General features: G+C 49.9%; 1 protein-coding gene across 1 annotated transcript in view; it reads left to right on the forward strand.

The window, feature by feature from the left end:
* The window catches only part of thoc2 (THO complex 2), a 60291-nt gene that overhangs the window by 14898 nt on the left and 24440 nt on the right, over window positions 1–20953 (forward strand). The window contains 13 exon segments of the mRNA XM_048232131.1: window positions 1605–1735; window positions 2543–2644; window positions 7100–7184; window positions 8266–8359; window positions 9222–9302; window positions 9618–9714; window positions 10659–10776; window positions 11799–11978; window positions 16783–16947; window positions 18834–19112; window positions 19521–19662; window positions 20112–20179; window positions 20182–20271. Coding sequence (XP_048088088.1) covers window positions 1605–1735; window positions 2543–2644; window positions 7100–7184; window positions 8266–8359; window positions 9222–9302; window positions 9618–9714; window positions 10659–10776; window positions 11799–11978; window positions 16783–16947; window positions 18834–19112; window positions 19521–19662; window positions 20112–20179; window positions 20182–20271 — 1632 coding nt within the window.

Below are 20953 nucleotides of genomic sequence, written 5' to 3' on the forward strand. Positions count from 1 at the left end.
AGTTAGCAAGCTAACTACCTAAGCTTTATGCCACAATGCTACATACCCAGAAGTTGAAGCTTCTCTCATACAAATTAACATCCCCAGAATGTCCATATTTAAAATGTTCATCATGTAATGTCAACTATTTAACTAGTTAGACTGATGATGCAAAGTTTGCTAGCAAGTGCTTATATGGAAAGTTCACAGCAAGTTAGCTATGGCTAAGATGGAGAGTCTGTTTGGGAAATGTGTTGTGTTTACGATATCGCCATCTAGCTAGCGGAGTAAAACATTAATAATTTATTCACGACAGTGTTTTCAAACTTTTCAGTTTCAGGACCACTTAACTATCCCTAGCTAAAAAAAAGATTAGACCTACTTCAACAGTAGCCTATAATTAGTCTACACTATAGGCCTACCACACTGAACCACCTTGCTTATTGTCTTTGCACTTTCCTTATTGTGTGTGGATTCATACTGTATGATTTAAACTGGCATATCTTACAGAGACAGTGTTGTAGAACTGTTTTTACATACAAGTTGGTTCAATATTGCAAACAACTCATCTATATTATATTTTACCACGCCTTTCTCAAGCAACCACTTGGGATAGCTTATGGACACCAGTGATTCCTGGACCACACTTTGAGAAATACTGGTCTACTAATATGACAGCCGTCCAGTCAAATCTTTTACTGTCTATGGTCCAAATCCCAGCCGAAGCTATAACTGTAGCTCGACTTACCTGTGCATGTAAACATACTGACTGACAAAAAATCAGAATGAGTAATTATAACAGACGAGTAGCCCTGTGGACAACAATATTGTTGGAAAAATTGAGATGTGTGAAATACTATTTGACTCATGGTAATCAGAAATAAAAAAAAAAAAAGACTAAAATCTGTTGACTAAAACTGACTAAGACTAAGATACCTTTAGTTTTCTTTTTGACTAAAAATTAGACTAAAATGACGACTTTTAGTCGACTAAAAACTTGACTAACAAAAATTATATTTGAATGACTAAATATGACAAAGACTAAAAAGGACATTTCGTCACAAGACTAAGACTAAATTAAAAATAGGTGACAAAATTAACACTACCGTACAGTATGTATTTATAGAGTGCTCTCTCACTCCAGCCATCCTCCTGTGGCTTCGCTTGTTTACCGAGAGGGGCACCCCAGCCCCTCACCTCGCTTCAACCCCGCGGCGTGTGTGTGTGGGTGCTTGCTGCCGTTCTGTAGTCCAGCTGGAGGCCGGGCTCTGCAGCGGTTGTGTGCCAGCGCTGCAGATGTGTCTCCGGGCGACGCGCCACTCCAGCCAAGAGGGCCACTAGCTGTTTATGAGGCCTTACATTGTGCTGCCATGCCGCCTTTATTATGGCTTTATGTGGTGTGGAGCGAGAGAGAGGGAGGGAGGTTTCTCTATACATCATTGAACTGCTGTTTCTTTTTTAATCTTGTGATTTACTTTTCTTCTTTCTTTTTCTCCTTTTGTCATTTCTCTCCTTCCTTTTCTCTCTCTCCTTTTCTCTCACACAACCTCTCCCTCCTTTTCTCTCTCTCTCCTTTTCTCACACTACCTCTCCCTCCTTTCCTCCTCTCTCTCTACCTCCCTCAGGACTCTATGTTGAGTTGTTTCCTCAGCATCTCTGACCAGGTCCTGCTGCCCTCTCTGACCCTCATGGACTGCAACGCCTGCATGTCTGAGGAGCTCTGGGGCTTCTTCAAGCTCTTCCCATACCAGCACAGGTACACAAAGAACTCCCCTTATGTAAACCTTTGTAAATGTACTGAAGTTTGCTCTAAATATCGAATATGCTAACTGTTAGCATCTCTATGGGATTTCTCATATACATTGGCCTTAAGCTAATACATTAGTTTCTGTTCTGTGACTTGTAATGCTAGCCTACATGATTGCTCTTAAACATCGAAAGAAATAACCGAGATGTACTCTGGATGTCTGCTTACCGTAGTTTTACAGTGAACGCTAAGTAAAGGTTTGAAAGGAACTTCAGCTGCAGACTTTCTCTTGGGAAACTGTTAATCTATCTTCTCAACTAATGTAGCTGGGTACACCATGCTATTGCCACACACACAAGTGGGGGCAAAATTGGAAATGTGTCAGTGACGATGCATTGGTTCATTTGGTTGAGCTGTTATGTTTATTTTCGTCCATATCTCACACACACACAGAAACACACACTCACACTCTCACACACACACACACACAGTCACACACACACACACACACGCCCCACCACTCCCCAGAGTCCTCCTTCCCTCCCCCCTGATGCTACTCTAGTTGAGAGAGCATTGATGTGTTCCTGGCACAGCAGACTCAGACAGACTGCAGAGAAGCTTGAGGGAGCAGTTCCAGAAGCTCCATCCCCCAAAGTGCCATACCTGAACCAAGCTCACAAAGCAGTTCTGAAGAAAAGTTTAGAACTGCTTTTGGGAACTTTGACGTGTTGGAAACTCCAAACAGAAGTCCTGAAGCATGCGGTGTGTTAGTCCCTTGAGGGTGTCTGTTCTCATGTTCCGGCGTGTTCTCTGCAGGTACCGGTTGTACGGCCAGTGGAAGAACGAGACGTATGGCAGCCACCCTCTGCTGGTGAAGGTGAAGGCCCAGACGGTGGACCGGGCCAAGTACATCATGAAGTGAGTCACCACCCTCACCTGTTTTACCACTAGAAGCGCCAGTCATTTCATAACACTAGAACCGCAAAGAGGTCATCTTGACCCTTAGATTTTAAACTCTATTTTCAACCAGCAGCAGTTTTTTTCCCCCAAAAACAAAGTCCAACTTTTTTAAACGGTCAAAATGACCCGTCGCGGCAGTTGTAGTGCTAAACTCATTGCACAGCTCACTGCAGCCCCAATATTAACACACTAAAAAAACAGTTGCAGTTACCAACATGGAGACATCATTCCTTCTGCTGCATGTTGAAGAGGAAAGAAGAAGAAACCCTCTTTGTCTTAATCATGGCACTTGTGTTAATTACCCCTGGGAGAGGGCTGTTCTAGGAAGCACTTTGCCTTGTAAATTGCACAAAAGGTAACGAGATGTCTTCCCCTCAGCGGCACCTTAAGGCACGGCTTCCTCCAGACAGAAAGAAGTGTTTATTTAGCACTTTGTCTGTGTGTGTCTGCGCGTGTGTGCGTGCCTGCATCCGTATACGCCGTGCATAGTTAATGGGTGCTCTTAATGAACTGCGGGATTAATAAAATTGCTACATCAGGGTTAGACTGTGCATTCTTCTTTGATGGGTCCTGAATAAATAAAGGTATTTGGAGAGCTAATGAGCGACGGGTGGGAAAGAAGGGGGGTGGAGACAGACGGGTAGAGAGGTAGAGAGAGAGAGAGAGAGAGAGGTTGTAAAGGAGAGCGAGAGAGAGAGAAGGGCTTGTAAAGGAGAGAGAGAGAGAGAGAGAGAGAGAAGGGCTTGTAAAGGAGAGAGAGAGAGAGAGAGAGAGAGAAGGGCAGGGAGGTGAAAGAGCAGGAGAGAGGGTGTAAAGCATCATTACGTAGTTTAGTGGAAGAGACGTTCAGTTAGGGATGCAACCCGGGAATAAGAACGCTGGCTCACTGTCTTTCCTGCTGGCCGGTGGAGTAGTGGTCAAGCAGTAAGGGGAGTCGGCCAGGCCATCACCCTGAGAGGAGGTCCTCCAACTGCTCACCAGCACACTCTGTAAACAGAGGGGCAGAATGGGGCATTTGGACTGGGCCGTGCAGTCCCACCTCAGTCCAGCACTAGGAGTGATGCTGACTGCATTTAGCTACTTGGAAACGGATTCCTATCCAGGATGGTGCCAGCTGCCCTGCAACCAAAACATGAATATGAGAGAATGAGCATGGATGAGTGTACCTTTCCCTGTTAGGACCACGTCATGGTGTTCTGAACAGAAACTCCGCTCACAATCTGCTTGTTTATGATAGTGTTTTAACTTAAAGCATACACACATACAAACACGCACACACTCCACCATATACCCTTGTGTATAGATAAGGATGGCGCTCCCACGCAGAAGTAAAGAAAGTCTGTGTGTGTGTGTATACACGTGTGTGTGTGTGTTCCTCTTTCTCGTGGTTCTCTGCAGCACAGCTGTAAGACAGACCTGTAATCAGGAAGCACGGTGTATTTCCCCAGAGTCATCAGCATGTATGTGCTGCTGCCTGTACCACACACACACACACACACAACCCCACGCCCCCAGAGGCCATTGCTCCTGTCACTGCTCCCCTGCTCCACGCCGCCCGCCTCGGACGGGGGAGAGCCCACGAGCCTCGGAGTGCAGAGCTCAGAGAGCCAGAGATGTGTTCACAGGGAGAAGGAGCCGGAGCACTTTGTACAGCAGATGAATAAGAGCTGTGTTGTGTTGTTGTGTTGTGTTGTGTTAGAAATGAACGTATGTAAAAACCCAGTGAGTGTGGAACATGAAATGGATGCTGGACAGAGGTTGTGCCAGTGTTGGAAGTGTTGTTATCATAGTGGAGCATTGGTGTAGTGGTGTAAAGGAGGCCTTAGTGGGTTGCAGATGCACACTGAAATCAAGGGCCTGTTTGCCTGAGGAAAAAAGTCTGGAAGTGAGTTTTCAAACCGATCTCTGGAGGTAAGCGCCTTGAGGTAAACTGTGTGTGTGTGTGTGTGTGTGTGAGAGCAGGTCGAATGGCTGCCTCAGCACTGCCTCGCTCCTCCCTCTGTGGAGAGCAGAGAGCGGGACACGTGGGGTCAGTGTGGAGGAGGAGGAGTCTGTGTGGAGATGGGCCGTCTGGTCAGGGTGAAGGGGAGAAGCGCGGAGTGGAGGGGAGGGCGCGGCAGAGCCATGTGGAGGGCAGGGGATGAGGTGAGGTAGCCTTGTGTGGTCAGGGGTTGTGTGTGTGTGTGTGTGTGTGTGTGGTTGGGCGGTCTAGTCCAGGTGATGGAGTGCTGGGGACTGCAGTGCTGCCGCAGAGGAGTTTTGCCGGGCACTGGAGCGGAAATGAAGTACTGCTCTTGATTCTGGAGGATTAGGGAGAGCTAAGACACAGACACACTCAGGCACACAGACAGACACACACACACACACACACGGAGTGAGCGACCCGGTGTTCTGGAGATTCTCATTTGATCAACATCACCACAGCTCTGCACCAAAGCAGTGGGATTTAAAGGGGATAAGTGTTGTGTATGTTTTGGAATACACAGCAGCGCGGTGGCGCCTCTGGTCTGACGGCACGTGGGCACCGACGCAGTGTGTACAGCTCAGCCTGGCCCCACCGGAGACGCGTCTGCCACGCCACGGCCAGACTCTTCTGCCTAGTGGAATTCTTCAGGGTTTGCCAAGCGGCCAGAAGCACAGAATTTCAACTGGCCGAAAAGAACCTTTGAGCTTTCAGTATCAAGGCACTTAACTTCTCTGCCGACACACACACACACACACACACACGGTTGTTTTCGAGTGTGTGTGTGTGTGTGTGTGTGTGTGTGTTCCTGCAAACGGAACATAAAGCATCCTCTCGGGCTCGGTCGCCCACCCATGAATCAGGAGATGTCATCCCAGTCGGTGCATTCTCTCTGCTGAAGGTTAAGCAAACCAATTATACTTCCCCATGGTGGTGGGGGCAGAGCGAAAGGAACACCACCCTCACCGTTCTCCACCTCCTTCCTGCCCTGTTGCAGCGCCCTCTCCTCTCCCCACTCCTCCTTCTGCTCCAAGTTCTCTCTCTCGTGTTTTTTTACCTTTTTTTTTGTTTTTTTTTCACCCCATCATTCCCTATCTTTTTTTTTCACCCTGTCTTTTCATTCTTCTCCTCTCTCTCTCTCTCTCTCTCTCTCTCTCTCTCTCTCTCTCTCTCTCTCTCTCTCTCTCTCTCTCTCTCTCTGTGTGTGTGTGCCTCTCTGCAGTCTCTCCCTGCAGCGCTTCTCGCTTGCATTTTAATCAGCACCCGGCGCCTTATTAAAGCCAATGACACCGTCATGGCTGAGTGACCGGCACTCCCTCCCTCCCTTCCTCCCCCCAGCGGCCCACCCTCCTGCCCCTGCGCTGTGCTGCAGGTCTCAGCCTCTACCTCGGCCTGTGTGCCTTAAAGCCCTTCCATGCGGCGGCAGCCTGAGCCGCCAATGTTGAACTAAGCCCAAATAGGCCCTGCATGCCCGGGCAGGGACAAGACGCCCCACACCACCACAACCGTAGCCTGGTCACGCCAGACGAGACTAGAATATCCTTTCAGTGAGATACTAGTCTGACACATGACAATACACTAAAGTTTCCCTCCGACACAAAGGGTGAGGGGCCAGTCAGTGACGTCAGAGAATGACGCTATAGTTTTGCAGTCGGAAGAATGTGTAAATGTGCAGTGTAGGCCTACTTACATTACAAGAATGTGTAAATGTCTGTGCAGTGTAGGCCTACTTACATTACAAGAATGTATAAATGTATGTACGCTACAGCGTAGCCTACTTTCCTAGCTGCTGATGCAGTTTATTATCAGTTTGTAAAGGTTAGGTGAAGTGGGAAGTAACATTAGGAATCCCTTATCCATATGACTAGTTGGCTGGACCAATGATTTCAAAGTTAATGCAAAGTCTACGCCCATACCATGCTAGAGTTGGAAACGTTTTCCAATCAGAAGAGGCCAGACTATATTCACAAAGTGAAACAAAGTAGTGAGTCTGGTTTTACCAGATTACCACAATCGCCCTCCATTAAAAGTTCACACACAACTTGGAGGCAGGGATGGAAGGAGGGAGGGAGGAAGGAAGAAATGTTTTTCTCCCGGGAAGCAGTTGGGTGCTCTGAGGGAGGCCGTGTGGAGGTGGCGTGCGGCAGCAGGTGTCTGCTGATCAGAGAGCAGTCAGACATGACCGCAGAAGCTGCTTCGCAGGAGCACCAGCGCGGTGCTGCGCCCCCACTAATTAAGAAGCGCTATATTACTGCCGAGCAGTGCCATGTCCATTCCCACCTACTCTCTATTAGCCATTTGCTCTGGATTTTAGAGGTCTGGATGTGTTTCTTCTCATTCACATCCCAGGCTAATATGTGTGTGTATATGAAATGTGTGCATAAAAATGATCTGACGACTTCTATTTCTCATTTCTGTCTCCTCTCTCTCTCCCTTTCTCTTTTTCTCAGACGCTTAACGAAGGAGAATGTGAAGCCGTCTGGGAGGCAGATTGGCAAACTGAGCCACAGTAACCCCACCATCCTCTTTGATTATGTGCGTGCTTTATCGTCTGTGACGGCCGTAATGGTCCAGCAGACTAATGACGGCCTTTTAGCGGCCTCCCCTTTATTATCCGCGCTCTCCACCATCCATTCTCATTGTGCTCCAGATTAAACAGTATATACATAAACCTGTCCAGCTGCCTGGCCAGCGGCAAACACAACCCCACCCCCCACCCCAATCCACCTCCACAGCAATTTGGCATAACTGCGCATCTGAGGAGTGGATGCTAAATTTAGACGCACAATTAGTCAGCAAGACGAATGTCCTCAACATCCTCCTCGCCGCAGAAGATCTGATGAAGGCGCACGCGACGCTGCTAGCCTAGTAATGGGATGCGGCGAGGGAAGGGGGAGCCCGGTTAAATTTAGTCGCCAGTTAACCTCCAGGGTGCGCACTCAAAGGAAGTCAAGGTCTGAGTTGCACGCGTAACCGAGGGGGGTGGGGAGGCTCTCGTCCGTCCTTTGGTCGCCACTGCGTATGCTGCACACGTGTTCTTCCCAAGCAGAGATGGAAAAACCGCAGCTCAGCGCAGTGATCTCCATAACATATTCGGCGCGGGGTTTGGCGGATTGGCTGGCGCTCACTCAACAAAAACGGGCCTCATTAGCATTTCAGAAGGAATCACAGAAGAATCGAGCCTCAAAACAAAAAGCCCAGATCAGCACCGACACAACGCTGGTTGGCTGAGGCGCCAGAACGAGGTGCGGGGGAGGGGTGGGGGTGGGGTGGGGACGACATTTGATTCACAAAGAAGAAGAAAAAAACTTTCCCGTGGGATTATTCACACGCACGCAGCCCAGAGCAGCAAAGGCCTGGGTCTAAATCAATGGCCAGTCGATAGATATCGGCCACAATGATTACAGAGGCTGTGTCAAATCTTCTTGGAAAAGAATATTCAATAGCCTAAAAGACTCCGTCAGAAGGTGTTAGGGAGAAATGCTGTCATTGTTGGTTGGGTGGGTGGGAAAAGCCATGCAAAGAATGGAGGAAGCCGTGGACAGGCAGATGAGATGTTTGTGTTTGTGTGTGTGAGTGTTTCTGTAAAACAAAAATGTGTCCCCCATCTTTTCAGATCCTGTCACAGATTCAGTGGTACGACAACCTCATCACGCCGGTGGTGGACTCACTCAAGTACCTCACCTCACTCAACTACGACGTGCTAGCCTGTATCCTTCCGCCTGTGAAAATAATTACCTGTGCACCCATCTGCGGGGGCTCCTCTCTGTCTCTCTACCTCTCCCTCTCTCTACCTCTCCCTCTCTCCTCTGTCTCTACCTCTCCCTCTCTCTACCTCTCCCTCTCTCCTCTCTGTCTCTACCTCTCCCTCTCTCTACCTCTCCCTCTCTCCTCTCTGTCTCTACCTCTCCATCTCTCTACCTCGCCCTCTCTCCTCTCTGTCTCTACCTCTCCCTCTCTCTACCTCTCCCTCTCTCCTCTCTGTCTCTACCTCTCCCTCTCTCTACCTCTCTCCTCTCTGTCTCTCTACCTCTCCCTCTCACTTTTTTTCTCTCTCTCTCGTTTTTTGTCTTTGTGGTATCCACCCACGTGTGCGCGGAATAATAACACCACGGAGCGATTGCCATTAATGAAGGGGTGTGGAGGAACTTGCTGATCTTTCCCCCTCGGAGAAAACGACACAAAAGTAGAGGAAAAAAGCAACCCTGTTATTTATTCACACTTCACAGTTGATGAGCCACAACTCACCTTGTCAAAGCGAGTAAAGAGGGGGAAAAAAGCCTTCTAGCAGGATTATGACAAGCATACTAACTCCATTCAGTCTCCCCTATGGATATGATCATCTGTAGTTCTAGCCTGTCATTTAGCGAACAAAGCAAGGTTAAGGTTGATCATAGTCAGTTTTTAACTTTCCGGCGTAGGCCTCTCATAATATTCATATATCAAAGACTCATTTTAAGTTCTTTTAATTGTGGCTTTAGCTGTGAAGTGTCACTGAGAAGAGAAGAGTTGTTTCTTTCTTCAGTGTAGGCTAATTGCACGATGTTGACCCTTGACCCCCCCTCCATGTAGACTGCATTATCGAAGCGCTGGCCAATCCGGAGAAAGAGAAGATGAAACACGACGACACCACCATCTCATCCTGGCTTCAAAGTAAGTGTGTGTGTGTGTGTGTGTGTGTGTGTTCTCCCAGAACCAGTGAAGGGCCGGTGCTTCCCAATGACTGACCTTCCTGGTGCTCTGAGAGTCTGTCAGGGGTCTCTTGTCCCTGTGGCGTTTTTAAAGTGCCCCTTTGTCCAGAGCTCTGATGGTCCAGTGGTCAGTTGCCTAGTTCACGTAATGGGAGCAGGCCTTCATGAGTGACTGGTTAATGCTTGAATTTCCATGTTTAAAGGTGTTTTTTATGTGTATTTTTTTTCTCTAACTGGTGTGTGCCTTTTGTGTGTTCTTTGCTCTCATCTGGGATAGGTCTGGCCAGTCTCTGCGGAGCAGTATTCAGGAAGTACCCCATCGAACTCGCTGGCCTTTTGCAATATGTCACAAACCAGCTCAAGGCGGGGAAGAGGTGAGTGAGCGTGTGTGTGTGTGTGTGTGCGTGCCAATCAGTTCAGTTCCTGCCCTTAGGCGACACATTAAACATCCCCTCCCTGGAGTTGGAGCAATAGAGAGGGAGTGGAAGAGGTGTGTGTGTGTGTGTGTGTGTGTGTGTTCGTGTTCGTGTGTAGGTGGTATAGGCTGGGTAATGTGGCTCATTCCTCAGTAGTCTCTGGCTGGCTGATGCCTCGTCAGCCTTGACCTGGTTTTCACAAAGCCTCCGCCATAGTCACCTCCTAAGAAAGAGCGGGAGGCCTGACCGAGCCATTCCTGCTGACGCCCACAATCCCTTTCAGTCAAACACTGCCCATTCTGAGAAACATGCTCACACACACACTCTCACTCACTCACACACACACACACACACACACACACACACACACACACACACACACACACACACACACTTAACCAATGTGAAAGTCACACAGCAGAAGCCCTGACACATATGCACTACACACACACACACCCACACACCTCCGTGGCAAACACAAACTGATTAGGAGAGGCTTTCTTAGTACTGGCTTTTTGAATGGGCTTTCCATCCCAGGTGCTAGACAGTACTGGCCCTGGCGTTCTTCTTTGCCTTTCATCCCCTCTTCCTCTCTCCTCTTCCTCTCTCCTCTTCTCCTCTCCTCTCCTTTCTTCTCCTCTCCTCTCCAGCTGGGTGCTACATGTGGATGTGCTGCAGTCAGCACTTAGTATTAATGGGCTTCTCCTGTGCTAGTTAATATGCTTTTGTCGTTTTCCTCCTCGCTATTTGATGCATTGTATATTGAGTGTGTGTGCCTGCGTGTGTGTGCTTCCGTGCTCACACTCCGAAAAAGAGGTGTTCAGTGAAATGATGTCCAAAGGGGCACTTTTGCTGTCTCTTCTGTACTTTATAAATATTTTGTGTGTATGTGTGTTTGGTAGTTTCGACCTGTTGATCTTGAAGGAGGTGGTTCAGAAGATGGCAGGGATCGAGATCACAGATGAGATGACTCAGGAGCAACTGGAAGCCATGACTGGAGGAGAGCAGCTCAAAGCTGAGGTGAGAAGTTACAGTGCACACACACATACACACACACACACACACACACACACACACCTCACTTGCTCGTAAATGTAGCATGGATATAGGGACAAAGTTCAAGATCAAGAGTATTGTATCAGAGTTTGCTTTTCTGAGATATCTAAGGAGCAGTCCCTTTGTTGTAAAGACCGCCTGCTGATTTAAGTGCTGTACCATGTGGGTGTGGTGCGGTCACTCCAAGGTCCACTGCAGTCCAGAACAACCCTTGTGTCTCTCCTTGAAGTTTTCACTTTTATCCCTTCTGAATTGTTTGGGCTGTTCACTTTCACAAACTTTTCTCGTTTCCCCGTGCTTGATGTGAGTGGACAGAGTGAGTGTAGTTGTGAAGGGCCCCACCCTCACCCCGAGGGGAGAATTGGCAGGGACGAGCCTCTGCAGTCGTTACGTGCTGTCCCTCCTCTCCCTCCCCTCCCTCCCGATGCCCCGTACCCGTCTCCTTTTCTTGTGTTGTTGGGGCCCAGCAGGAGGGCTCTCTCTGCAGGGGCGGTCTGCCCTGGGGCACGTCTGATGTACTCATCAGTAAAACTCTCTTTACTCACGGGCCCTGTGAGCGAGCGGTCAGGGGTAGCAGGGCCGTCCTGACCTCTACTCCAGCTGGATAACTCGTGACCCGTTTCAGTCGGGGAACGGTGGCTAGCTGTCAATGTTTTTGTCAAGGCTCAGTGATCATATTACAGGCATGCTTGCGGCTTCGCGGGCGTGTGTGTGTGTGTGTGTGTGTGTGTGTGTGTGTGTGCAAGAAATGTACACACACACATAGTCATTTTCTGTGTGTGTGTGTTTGAGAGAGTGTGTGTGGATCTGTGACTAAAGCGATTGAGTGCCATAACAGCCCCAAGGTCACAGGTTCAGTTCCCTGAGAGTGAATGTATTGACTCGATATGTACATTCCATTGCTTGTCATTCATTTGGAGTGCACCCAGTTGTAGATGTGTGCGGTTCAATTAAACCTGTGTGTGTGTGTGTGTGTGTGTGTGCAGGGCGGGTACTTTGGTCAGATCCGGAACACGAAGAAGTCGTCCCAGCGCCTGAAGGACGCACTACTGGAGCATGAGCTGGCACTGCCCCTGTGCCTGCTGATGGCGCAGCAGCGCAACGGCGTGGTCTTCTCCGAGGGCGGCGAGAAGCACCTCAAGCTGGTGGGCAAGCTCTACGACCAGGTGAGCAGGCCGCAGGGAGACCAGCAGGTAGTGGGGGGACCTACCCATTTTGTCTTTGTGATTGTGTTGTGTTCTTCAAATCTGAATTGATGTAGGAAATGAATGGTTGAAATGAGCGCCCATACACACGTGTGTGTGTGTGTGTGTGTGTGTGTGTATACACACACACACACACACACAACACTCATCACAGCCAGTCCAGCTGTACGCTTTGATCGTCATTCAAGGCGAACATCATCAAAACATTGTTTCACCTCAGCACTCGGTAGTTTGGGGCTGTTTGCACTACAGATGGTGCTAAAAACCCACCAATCAGCTCCTTTTTGTGTGCCTGGGTTCCCTGTGTATGGCTCAGCCCCGCCCTCCCTGTCCCCCTCTCACACCTCCTGCACACCCTCCCCCACCCCCCCACCCCTCCTCTTGTTTCCTCTGAATGTCACAAATTAAAGCTTTCAGGAAAAGAAGTCCCGTCGCAGCTCTCCATTGTCCAAATAATTACCCGCAGTGTGAAGCGCATGGTGCAGTTCCCCCCCTCTCCTCTCTCTCTTCCCCCTCTTCTTCCTCTCCTCCACTTCTCTCCTCTCTCCTTCCCTCTCTTCTCTCGCCAGTGTGTTAACCTCAGCGGTGTAGCACTCTTAATTATTAATTTCTGCTTGTTTTCTCGCCTTGCAGGAAGTTACAAGCTGTTCATTACAATCATCTCCAATGTGTCAGAACCCCATCCTCCCCCAACAAAAACCTTCCTGATTTCCCCTACTCTCCCCTCAGAAGCAGCACGAGCTTGATCTCCTCATCTTAAGACATTTAATATGCATCGAAAGTGATTACATGGTTTATGCATAAGCATGCTTTTTTCTTTTTTTTTAAAAAACCTCCCCCGACTGTGTCTAAAGAAATGCCTGATAGAAAAGAGGTTCAATTGGTGTTTTTTGCGCAGTATATTATGGGTTAGAGCAAAGCACTCAGGCGCGCATGCTGCCTTCCCCAAACACTCCACTGAGTCGGAGAGTGTGGTAATGCTTCCTGTTAGCGTTGCCTGAGTGATTGATCTCAATGGGAATGTGGGCTGACAAGTTGTGTTATTTATTTTGTGTATCCAAGTCTTGTCCCGCCCCTCTCAAATGAAGACGTGCTGGAGTTGGGCGCGATCTTCTGTGCAGCTGTGTGTTTGGAGACTTGCATCAACTCGCCTTGTTTGAGCCCAGGAGCTCTCAAAATGGCCGCAGTTCTTTGCACTGGGAAAGGAGTGCAACTTCAGAAAACAGACTCTGGGTTTCCGTGTGGACTGAAGTTGGGGATGGTTGACCAAAAAGCAGGCCTTTATATGTACACACTGCTGCAATGAGCTTATTCTCCCCCTCAGCATGTTTAGGTATATTTGAGATTTGAGCAGGCTGCATTCCACTCCACCACTTGAGTCCATAGTCCAAGGTGCAGTAGTAGCAGCTGGAACACTTCTAACAGCTCCCTTTGGGTCATGCCACTGTAGTCACTCAGAACCTCTAAGCTGGCCATGTTCCAATATTTGACCACAGGGACCATATTTGCTCATATTTAATGAAGAGGTCTCCAAACAGTGGTGCCCTGGACGGACCCTCCCCCGTTTGTGTTGGCGGTCCAATTCCAATTCGCTTCATGTGTTACGGGAGTGGAGACGCAGCCTCACACGTTATTTCCCATCTTCTCATTCTCATGCTCGTTCTGACTCTGCTAAATCAGGTAGGCTCATTTCAGCAGGGGTCGCAGGAGCTACACTGACGTGCAGCGGCGGGGGTGGGGTTGGAGTGGATGGTGCGCTTCAGTCAGCACTGAGGTCACGATCTGTCCTGGACCAGGGTTCAGCCAGCCAGCCAGCCAGCCTTCGCTTCTGTCCTGGACCAGGGTTCGGGGCCAGCCAGCCAGCCAGCCTCTGCTAGCTGGGCGGGCGAGGCAAGCGCTGCTTACTGTCTGCTGCTCATAGGACAGCCGGGTAGCGCTGTTTACTGTCTCTGCGGCTCATAGGACACTGCCTTTACCACGGCTCTGCTGAATCAGCAGCAATGCCTAGCTGATGTGCCTCCAGCTGTCAGTTAGCCTAGCCATGGTGCTCTTCAGTTAGAGATCGGCTGTGTAGCCTAGCCATGGTGCTCTTCGGTTAGAGATCGCTGTCATTAGCCTAGCCATGGTGCTCTTCAGTTAAGAGATCGGCCATGCGTAGCCTAGCCATGGTGCTCTTCAGTTAGAGAGATCCGCTGTGCGTAGCCTAGCCATGGTGCTCTTCAGTTAGAGAGATCCGCTGTGCGTAGCCTAGCCATGGTGCTCTTCAGTTAGAGAGATCCGCTGTGCGTAGCCCTAGCCATGGTAGAGAGATCCGCTGTGCGTAGCCTAGCCATGGTGCTCTTCAGTTAGAGAGATCCGCTGCAGGCCAGACACCCCCACCACCACCACCACCCCCTCGCACTCTTTTTTTTTTTTTTTTTTTTCAATTTAATTTTTTAGTAGTAGTTATGTAGTCCTGTGCCTGTTTTAGGAGGCTGTGTCACAGGGCTACCCTGTCGAGGACCTGACCTTGGCGTGGTGTCCTGAGTGGAACGTGGATGACGCGCTGTAATGACTGTGCCCTTCTGTAGGGCCCCGGCCACATCATGTGGTCACTGGGGCCTCTGGTCAACCGGTCTGACCTACACTGACCCTTCAAACGCATCCCAGACAACCCCCACCCCCATACCAGTCCCAGTCCTCTTCTAGGTAGAGCACCCTGCTACACCACTTTCCCCTAATGCATAGGTTCTCAAAGTGCGGCCCGGGGGCCAATAGCAGCCCGCGGAAACATTTCTAGCGGCCCGCGATAACATCTGATAACATCTGTAAAACTGTACTGTGTGCTTTGAAAAAAGTGTTTTAGTGGTGTTTCGTGGCGTCAGGTTTTCCTGTGGTGCTTTGGTAGCTGGAATTGGCCCTGAATAAGGCCTATGCAGATAAGAAGCAAGGCACACTGAGACTGTTTGTTCTCAATAAGTTCGTACTTGAAATGGACTGCAACCAGAACTGTTACATCCCAAATTTGTCTGTTGAGGGTAGAGAACCCTAGGGATTGTGTGTCCATTGCAATTTTTCTTAAGATTTTCACAAGTTTTGCCAGGTTTAGCCTCAGTTATGAATTAAAATGTGTTTAATGCAATACATTTAAACTGTGGAGATGCAATCAAAACTTTGAGAACCCCTGCCCTAATGCAAGGTGTCTCTCTAAAGACATCCTGCACCCAGTTCTCCTTAGAATGGTCACGTCTCTCACAGCAGCAGTTGTAGCCTGGAAGGCTCTGTTGTCCTCCTCCTGAGGGGCGGAGTGTCCGGAGTTCTGCCTCGTTCCTCCGGTGGAGCCGGCGTCACTCCAGGGCGATTAGAGGAGCAGAAAGGCCAAACCAATCTGGCCGTTTTGATGTGCACTTTTTTCATAGTTAGCCTGCTCCTTTTCCTCAATCCCAGCCAATATTCCTGTCTCGCTTAGAAGTCCAAAGGCTGCCCCCTACTTAACGAGAAGCTGTCCAAAGATTTGATGTGGCAGCTGTTCCCTTCCTGATGCAGGGGGAGAGAGAGAGAGACTTGCTGAAGTCTCCCACCAGATGGGAGCTCTTTGAGGACTGGCACCCCCTAGAGTTTTGCACGGCTGCCATCTTGTTTTTAAATGCCCCCCCCTTCGCTCCCCAACCCTTTTCCCCCATCGTTAATTTAGCGACTCCGATTGGAGATGTCAGCCATCCGGCGCAAGTGCACACCATTCCCAGGCGCGCTGCCAGTTTTAATGTATGGCGAGGAGAGACTTGCACTCTGTCGAGACGTGGAAGCCGCTCGCTCTTTCGCGCTCCTGCTTTGCTGAGCGGCTCTCCTCATTGCCGATGCAGCCCCCGTCGCTCTCGTGGAACGCGGCGGAGGTTTGTAAATGCGTCTCGCACCTCTTTATGAGTCCCGGCTGCACCGCGCCACTCGCGTCGGTTTCAAGACTGTTATTTCAGCAGTTCAGCGACGACAACACTTGTTTTTGTTTTTTTAAATGTATGTATTTATTCATATATTTATTTACAGTAGGACCCAGGGGAGCCGATGAGAATTCATGAGAGGTTTTGAATCGAATGCATTCGGGAGTAGGGGCCCAGTTGTCCTGCTGTTTCATTTCTGTCATGTCACATCTCCTTGTTGCGAGCATGCTTCAGCGGCCATTGTTCCTGCTCGTTGTGGAGTGCCTCTAAAACTCTCCCTCATCCTCTCTCCTTCCTCCCCTCCCTCCCTCCCTCCCTCTCTTCCCTCCCTCACGCTCTTCTCTTGCTCCCTCTCTCCTTGAGTCAGTTAGACAAAATTGCTTTAGTGTGCACAACATTGATTCGGGGGGGCAACTGCCGGTGATGAATGGCTTTAATAAAACAAGGTGCAGTTCCCCAACTAAATGAGCACAAGGAGGATTTATTAAGAACATCTGCATTTTGCTGGGATTTCAATGGCACACAAGAGGATGAATGCATTCTCTTCCTCTCCCTGCCCACACACACACACACACACACACACACACACACACACTCACTCACACTCACGGTCTCTCACTGTCTCCATCCTCCTCTCTTCTACTTCGCTTTATGTTGCTCTTCTTAGTCTGTCTCAATCCTTCATTATTTTATGAACTTTCGATTCTGTGTACTTTACTGTCACGGTTACTGTACTCCAACAAAATGTGTCAAACAGAAAGAAGAGAGTGTTCCCTGTGGTAACTATTAACACAATCATCTCTCTTCTCTCTCTCTCTCTTCCCCCCTCCTTCCCTCTCTCCATGCAGTGCCACGACACGCTGGTGCAGTTTGGCGGCTTCCTGGCATCCAACCTGAGCACAGAGGACTACATCAAGCGCGTGCCGTCCGTGGACATCCTCTGCAACCAGTTCCACACGCCACATGACGCCGCCTTCTATCTGTCCCGCCCCATGTACGCCCACCAGATCCTGGTGAGGACCCCTACCTACTCTGTCTGTCTGTCTGTGTCTCTTTCTCTCTCTCTCACTCACTCACTCACACACACACACACACACACACACACACACACTGTCTGGACCTCATTCCCTCCCCCCTTATTGTTCTGGTAGGTCCAAGGTCTATTGTTTCTTTATCCTTTTGTATTGCCCTCTCATCTGTGTTCATGTTTCCCTCATAAAGTCACATTGCGCAGGAGCAGCTAATAGCTAGCCTCTAGCGTCAGCCAGACACTTTGAAATCTAGCCAGTCTGTTTCTCCTATTCATTCACCCACTACAGCCCAGCCCAGCCCATTTGATTGACATTCTGGAGGGCCAGTCTGACTTTGACTCTGATCTCCTGGTGTGTGTGTGGTTAAAGCCTGGGGTTTGCTGAGCGGCTCCGGAGGGGAATGGCTCTGTAAAGGTGCCCGGGCTCGTCGGCGGGGCCGTCTTAGTGCAGGCCTCGGGGACGCGTCACCACATTAACACATGCTTTTGAGCCCAGATCAAACAGAGAGGCTGGAGGCAGCGCGGCGTGGCCTGGGCTGGGGCAGGACTGCAGCAGTAGCCAGTGTGGCTGTGTGACGGCGTCGTCTCTGGGGCTCTCTGGGCCACTTCCCCGTTCCCTTTCCCCCTGTGTGTGCACGTTCCCGCCATGCAGAGAACAACCACTGCAGAGTAGAGAAGCCCACTCTGTGGCTCTCTCTCACTCTCCTCCTCCTTACTGACTCCCATCATATGTGTTCTCTCTCTCTCTCTCTCTCTCTCTCTCTCTCTCTCTCTCTCTCTCTCTCTCTCTCTCTCTCTCCTCACACACTTTATCGTGTTTGCTCTCTCACTGTTCCTGCATTCTCTTCCCCTGTGTCATGTGCTCGCTCTCTCTCTCTCTCTCTCTCTCTCTCTCTCTCTCTCTCTCTCTCTCTCTCTCTCTCTCTCTCTCTCTCTCTCTCTCTCTCTCGTTCTGCCTGCTCTCACTTCCCTCTTTTCACCCTCTAATGAGATTTAGCTCAGTGCTTGCCACAGAGGGCTGTATGTATTCACTTTGCCCAGTGTTGTCATAACATATTTTACTATCACGTTTGATGCACATTTTTCATCAAGTGCTGCATTTTTCGCTTCTCGCTCCATCCCCCCAGCTCTCTCATTCTCCTCCTCTCCTCCACCCTTTCTCTCTCTCTCTCTCTCTCTCTCTCTCTCTCTCTCTCTCTCTCTCTCTCTCTCTCTCTCTCTCTCTCTCTCTCTCTCTCTCTCTCTCTCTCTCTCTCTCTCTCTCTCTCTCTCTCTCTCTCTCTGTCTCTCTGTCTCTCTGTCTGTCTCTCTTGCACTGCTTAGCGGTGTGGATTTATCCATGCGTGTTGCCAGTGTAGTTAAGTCTCAACTCCTGCTGGCTGCGGTTCAGGAGTCGTGCGCAGCTTCATCACGGTCTTCCTCATGCCGTCCTCCTCAGTAGCCATAACGTCAGCCTGTTTGCTCCAGAATGAGCTTGTTATTATGCTCGGTGGGCCATCTTTCTCTCCTCTCTGTCTGTCTGTCTGTGTCTCTCTCTCTCTCTCTCTCCGTCTTCTCTTCTTTCTGGTCCCTTATTTCCTCCTCTTCCCCCATCACTTGCCTGACTCCCCTTTGTTCTCTCTCTTGCACTTCCTCTGTCAGTTTCCTTATTCCCCTTCGAATAACCCCCATCGTTCTATTCCCCACCTGAACCGTACTCTTTCCTTTGTTATTCTATACTCACTCTCTCTCTCTCTCTCTCTCTCTCTCTCTCTCTCTCTCTCTCTCTCTCTCTCTCTCTCTCTCTCTCTCTCTCGTTATCCCAGTGTGTCTCTTTTCCCCCTCCTTCCCTCTAATATGCTCTCTTCCCTCTGTTTTTGCTCTCCGCAGTCCAAGTATGACGAGCTGAAGAAGGCGGACAAGGCGAGCCGGCAGCAGCAGCAGAAGGTGCACAAGTACGTGCAGGCGTGCGAGCTGGTGATGACGCCGGTGCACGAGGCCGTGGTGTCCCTGCACCCCGCCAAGGTGTGGGACGACCTGCGGCCGCAGTTCTACGCCACCTTCTGGTCACTCACCATGTACGACCTGGCCGTGCCGCACACGGCCTACGAGCGCGAGTGCAACAAGCTCAAGGCCCAGATGAAGGCCATCGAGGAGAACACGGAGATGGTGAGACGCGGGAGGACACGCCGGGGGGGTGGGGGTCTCTGGGCCAGGCTGTCTCATGATGAGGAAGAAGATTTTGGCCACATTCCTGTTCATGGATTAAGGCTAGTCCTATCTGAAATGGCTTTATTTTCAATGGGCATCTCCATTGTAGTTCTTGTTTGGTCCATTAGAGGACTAGGCTTAGTCCACACATGGGGAAACTGGCCTCTCATGTCCATGTGCTAATGTAGTGGACGTCATTTCCTATTCTGCCCTCCATCCCTTTTACCGCTTTATAGACGCAGTTCTGATACCTATTTATGTCTCGTGCCATCTCTCATCACGTTTTTCTTTTTTTCTCTCTCTCTCTCTCTCTCTCTCTCTCTCTCTCTCTCTCTCTCTCTCTCTCTCTCTCTTTCTCTCCATCAGCCTCCGAACAAGAAGAAGAAGGAGACTGAGCGGTGCACGGCGCTGCAGGACAAGCTGCTGGAGGAGGAGAAGAAGCAGCTGGAGCACGTCCAGCGCGTGCTGCACCGGCTCAAGCTGGAGAAGGACAACTGGTTGCTCGCCAGTAAGTCTCCCGCTCTACAGCTCGCCGAGAAACTAGACTCGCCGAGCCAAGATGGCCGCCGCTCTAAAGCGAGCGGAAAGTCTTTTAGTCTCTAAGTGCTGATTGGCTTCTCTTCAAATATGAGGATGGGTGGTGACCCACTTTTTTTTCTTGATTATTGCCCCCCCCCCCCCCCTCTCCGTCACTCTTTATCTCTCTCCCCTTGGCCGTCTTCTCTCGTTTTCCACTCCACCTCTCCCTCTTCATTCCTCCTCTTTTCCTTCACTCTCCCCGGGTCCCTTGCGATCCTCCCCCCTTATCTTTCTCCCTTTTTAATTTTACTGCTCTCCCATCCTGCTCCCCCCTTCCTCCCATTCATCTTTCTCTCTCTCGCTCTCTCTCTCTCTCTCTCTCTCTCTCTCTCTCTCCTCCCTCCCTCCTTCCTATTCTCACTCAATCGCTTCCCCCAGAATCCACCAAGAACGAGACCATCACGAAGTTCCTGCAGCTCTGCCTGTTCCCCCGCTGTGTCTTCTCCATGCATCGGCCTTGATCTGCTGTGCCCGGGTAGGTGGGCTGGTGCACCAGCAGAAGGCCCCCAACTTCTGCACCCTGCTCTGCTACGACCGAGTGAGTGCCCCCACCCACACCACCCACTGCCCACAGCATCAGGCTCACAGTGCTCATTATGCCAGTTGGCCAGGCGTTCCCTCCTGCACCATGTTGGTCCAGCCAGACAGTGGCCGAACGGTTCTAATTCTCCAGAAGAGTGGCACATATTAGATTTTGTTTGTTTGTTCATTTATTTATTATCTTTGAGGGTGAAATTGCCATATGTATAATAGCAGTAATAGAGTAATGAAGGAACACTCGTGTCCTGAAGGCCTGATCTCCCAGGGCCGAACTGGCCGTGGCTTTGGCCGGTCTAGAGACACGTCTCCGAGATGAAGTTGTCTGCGTTAGCCTAACTGTGTTTCTGAACAGACTGAATGGTCATTAGAGGTATTTCACTCCAGTAGGACTCCATACTCATTAGTCCAGGCCAGTGTTCATGAGTGCAAAGGGAGGACTGGCCAGATGATGATGATGATGATGAAGCCTCATCAGGCTCCCTATGAGCAGTCGTCCAGTGCTACGCTGGTGTTTTTGGTCATCACAGGATATGCAAATGCCTCCCGATCCAGCTGACCAATGACAGTGAACTGGTTACTTAATTTTGATGAAGTAATGAGGCCCTAACTGACGCAGATTCCACTGTGAATCGACGAGTAGTAGCACTCTTCAAGCAGACACACACACACACACAGACTCA

The sequence above is a fragment of the Alosa alosa genome, chromosome 21 (genome assembly GCF_017589495.1).
Source record: "Alosa alosa isolate M-15738 ecotype Scorff River chromosome 21, AALO_Geno_1.1, whole genome shotgun sequence".
NCBI classification, from domain to species: Eukaryota; Metazoa; Chordata; class Actinopteri; order Clupeiformes; family Clupeidae; genus Alosa; species Alosa alosa.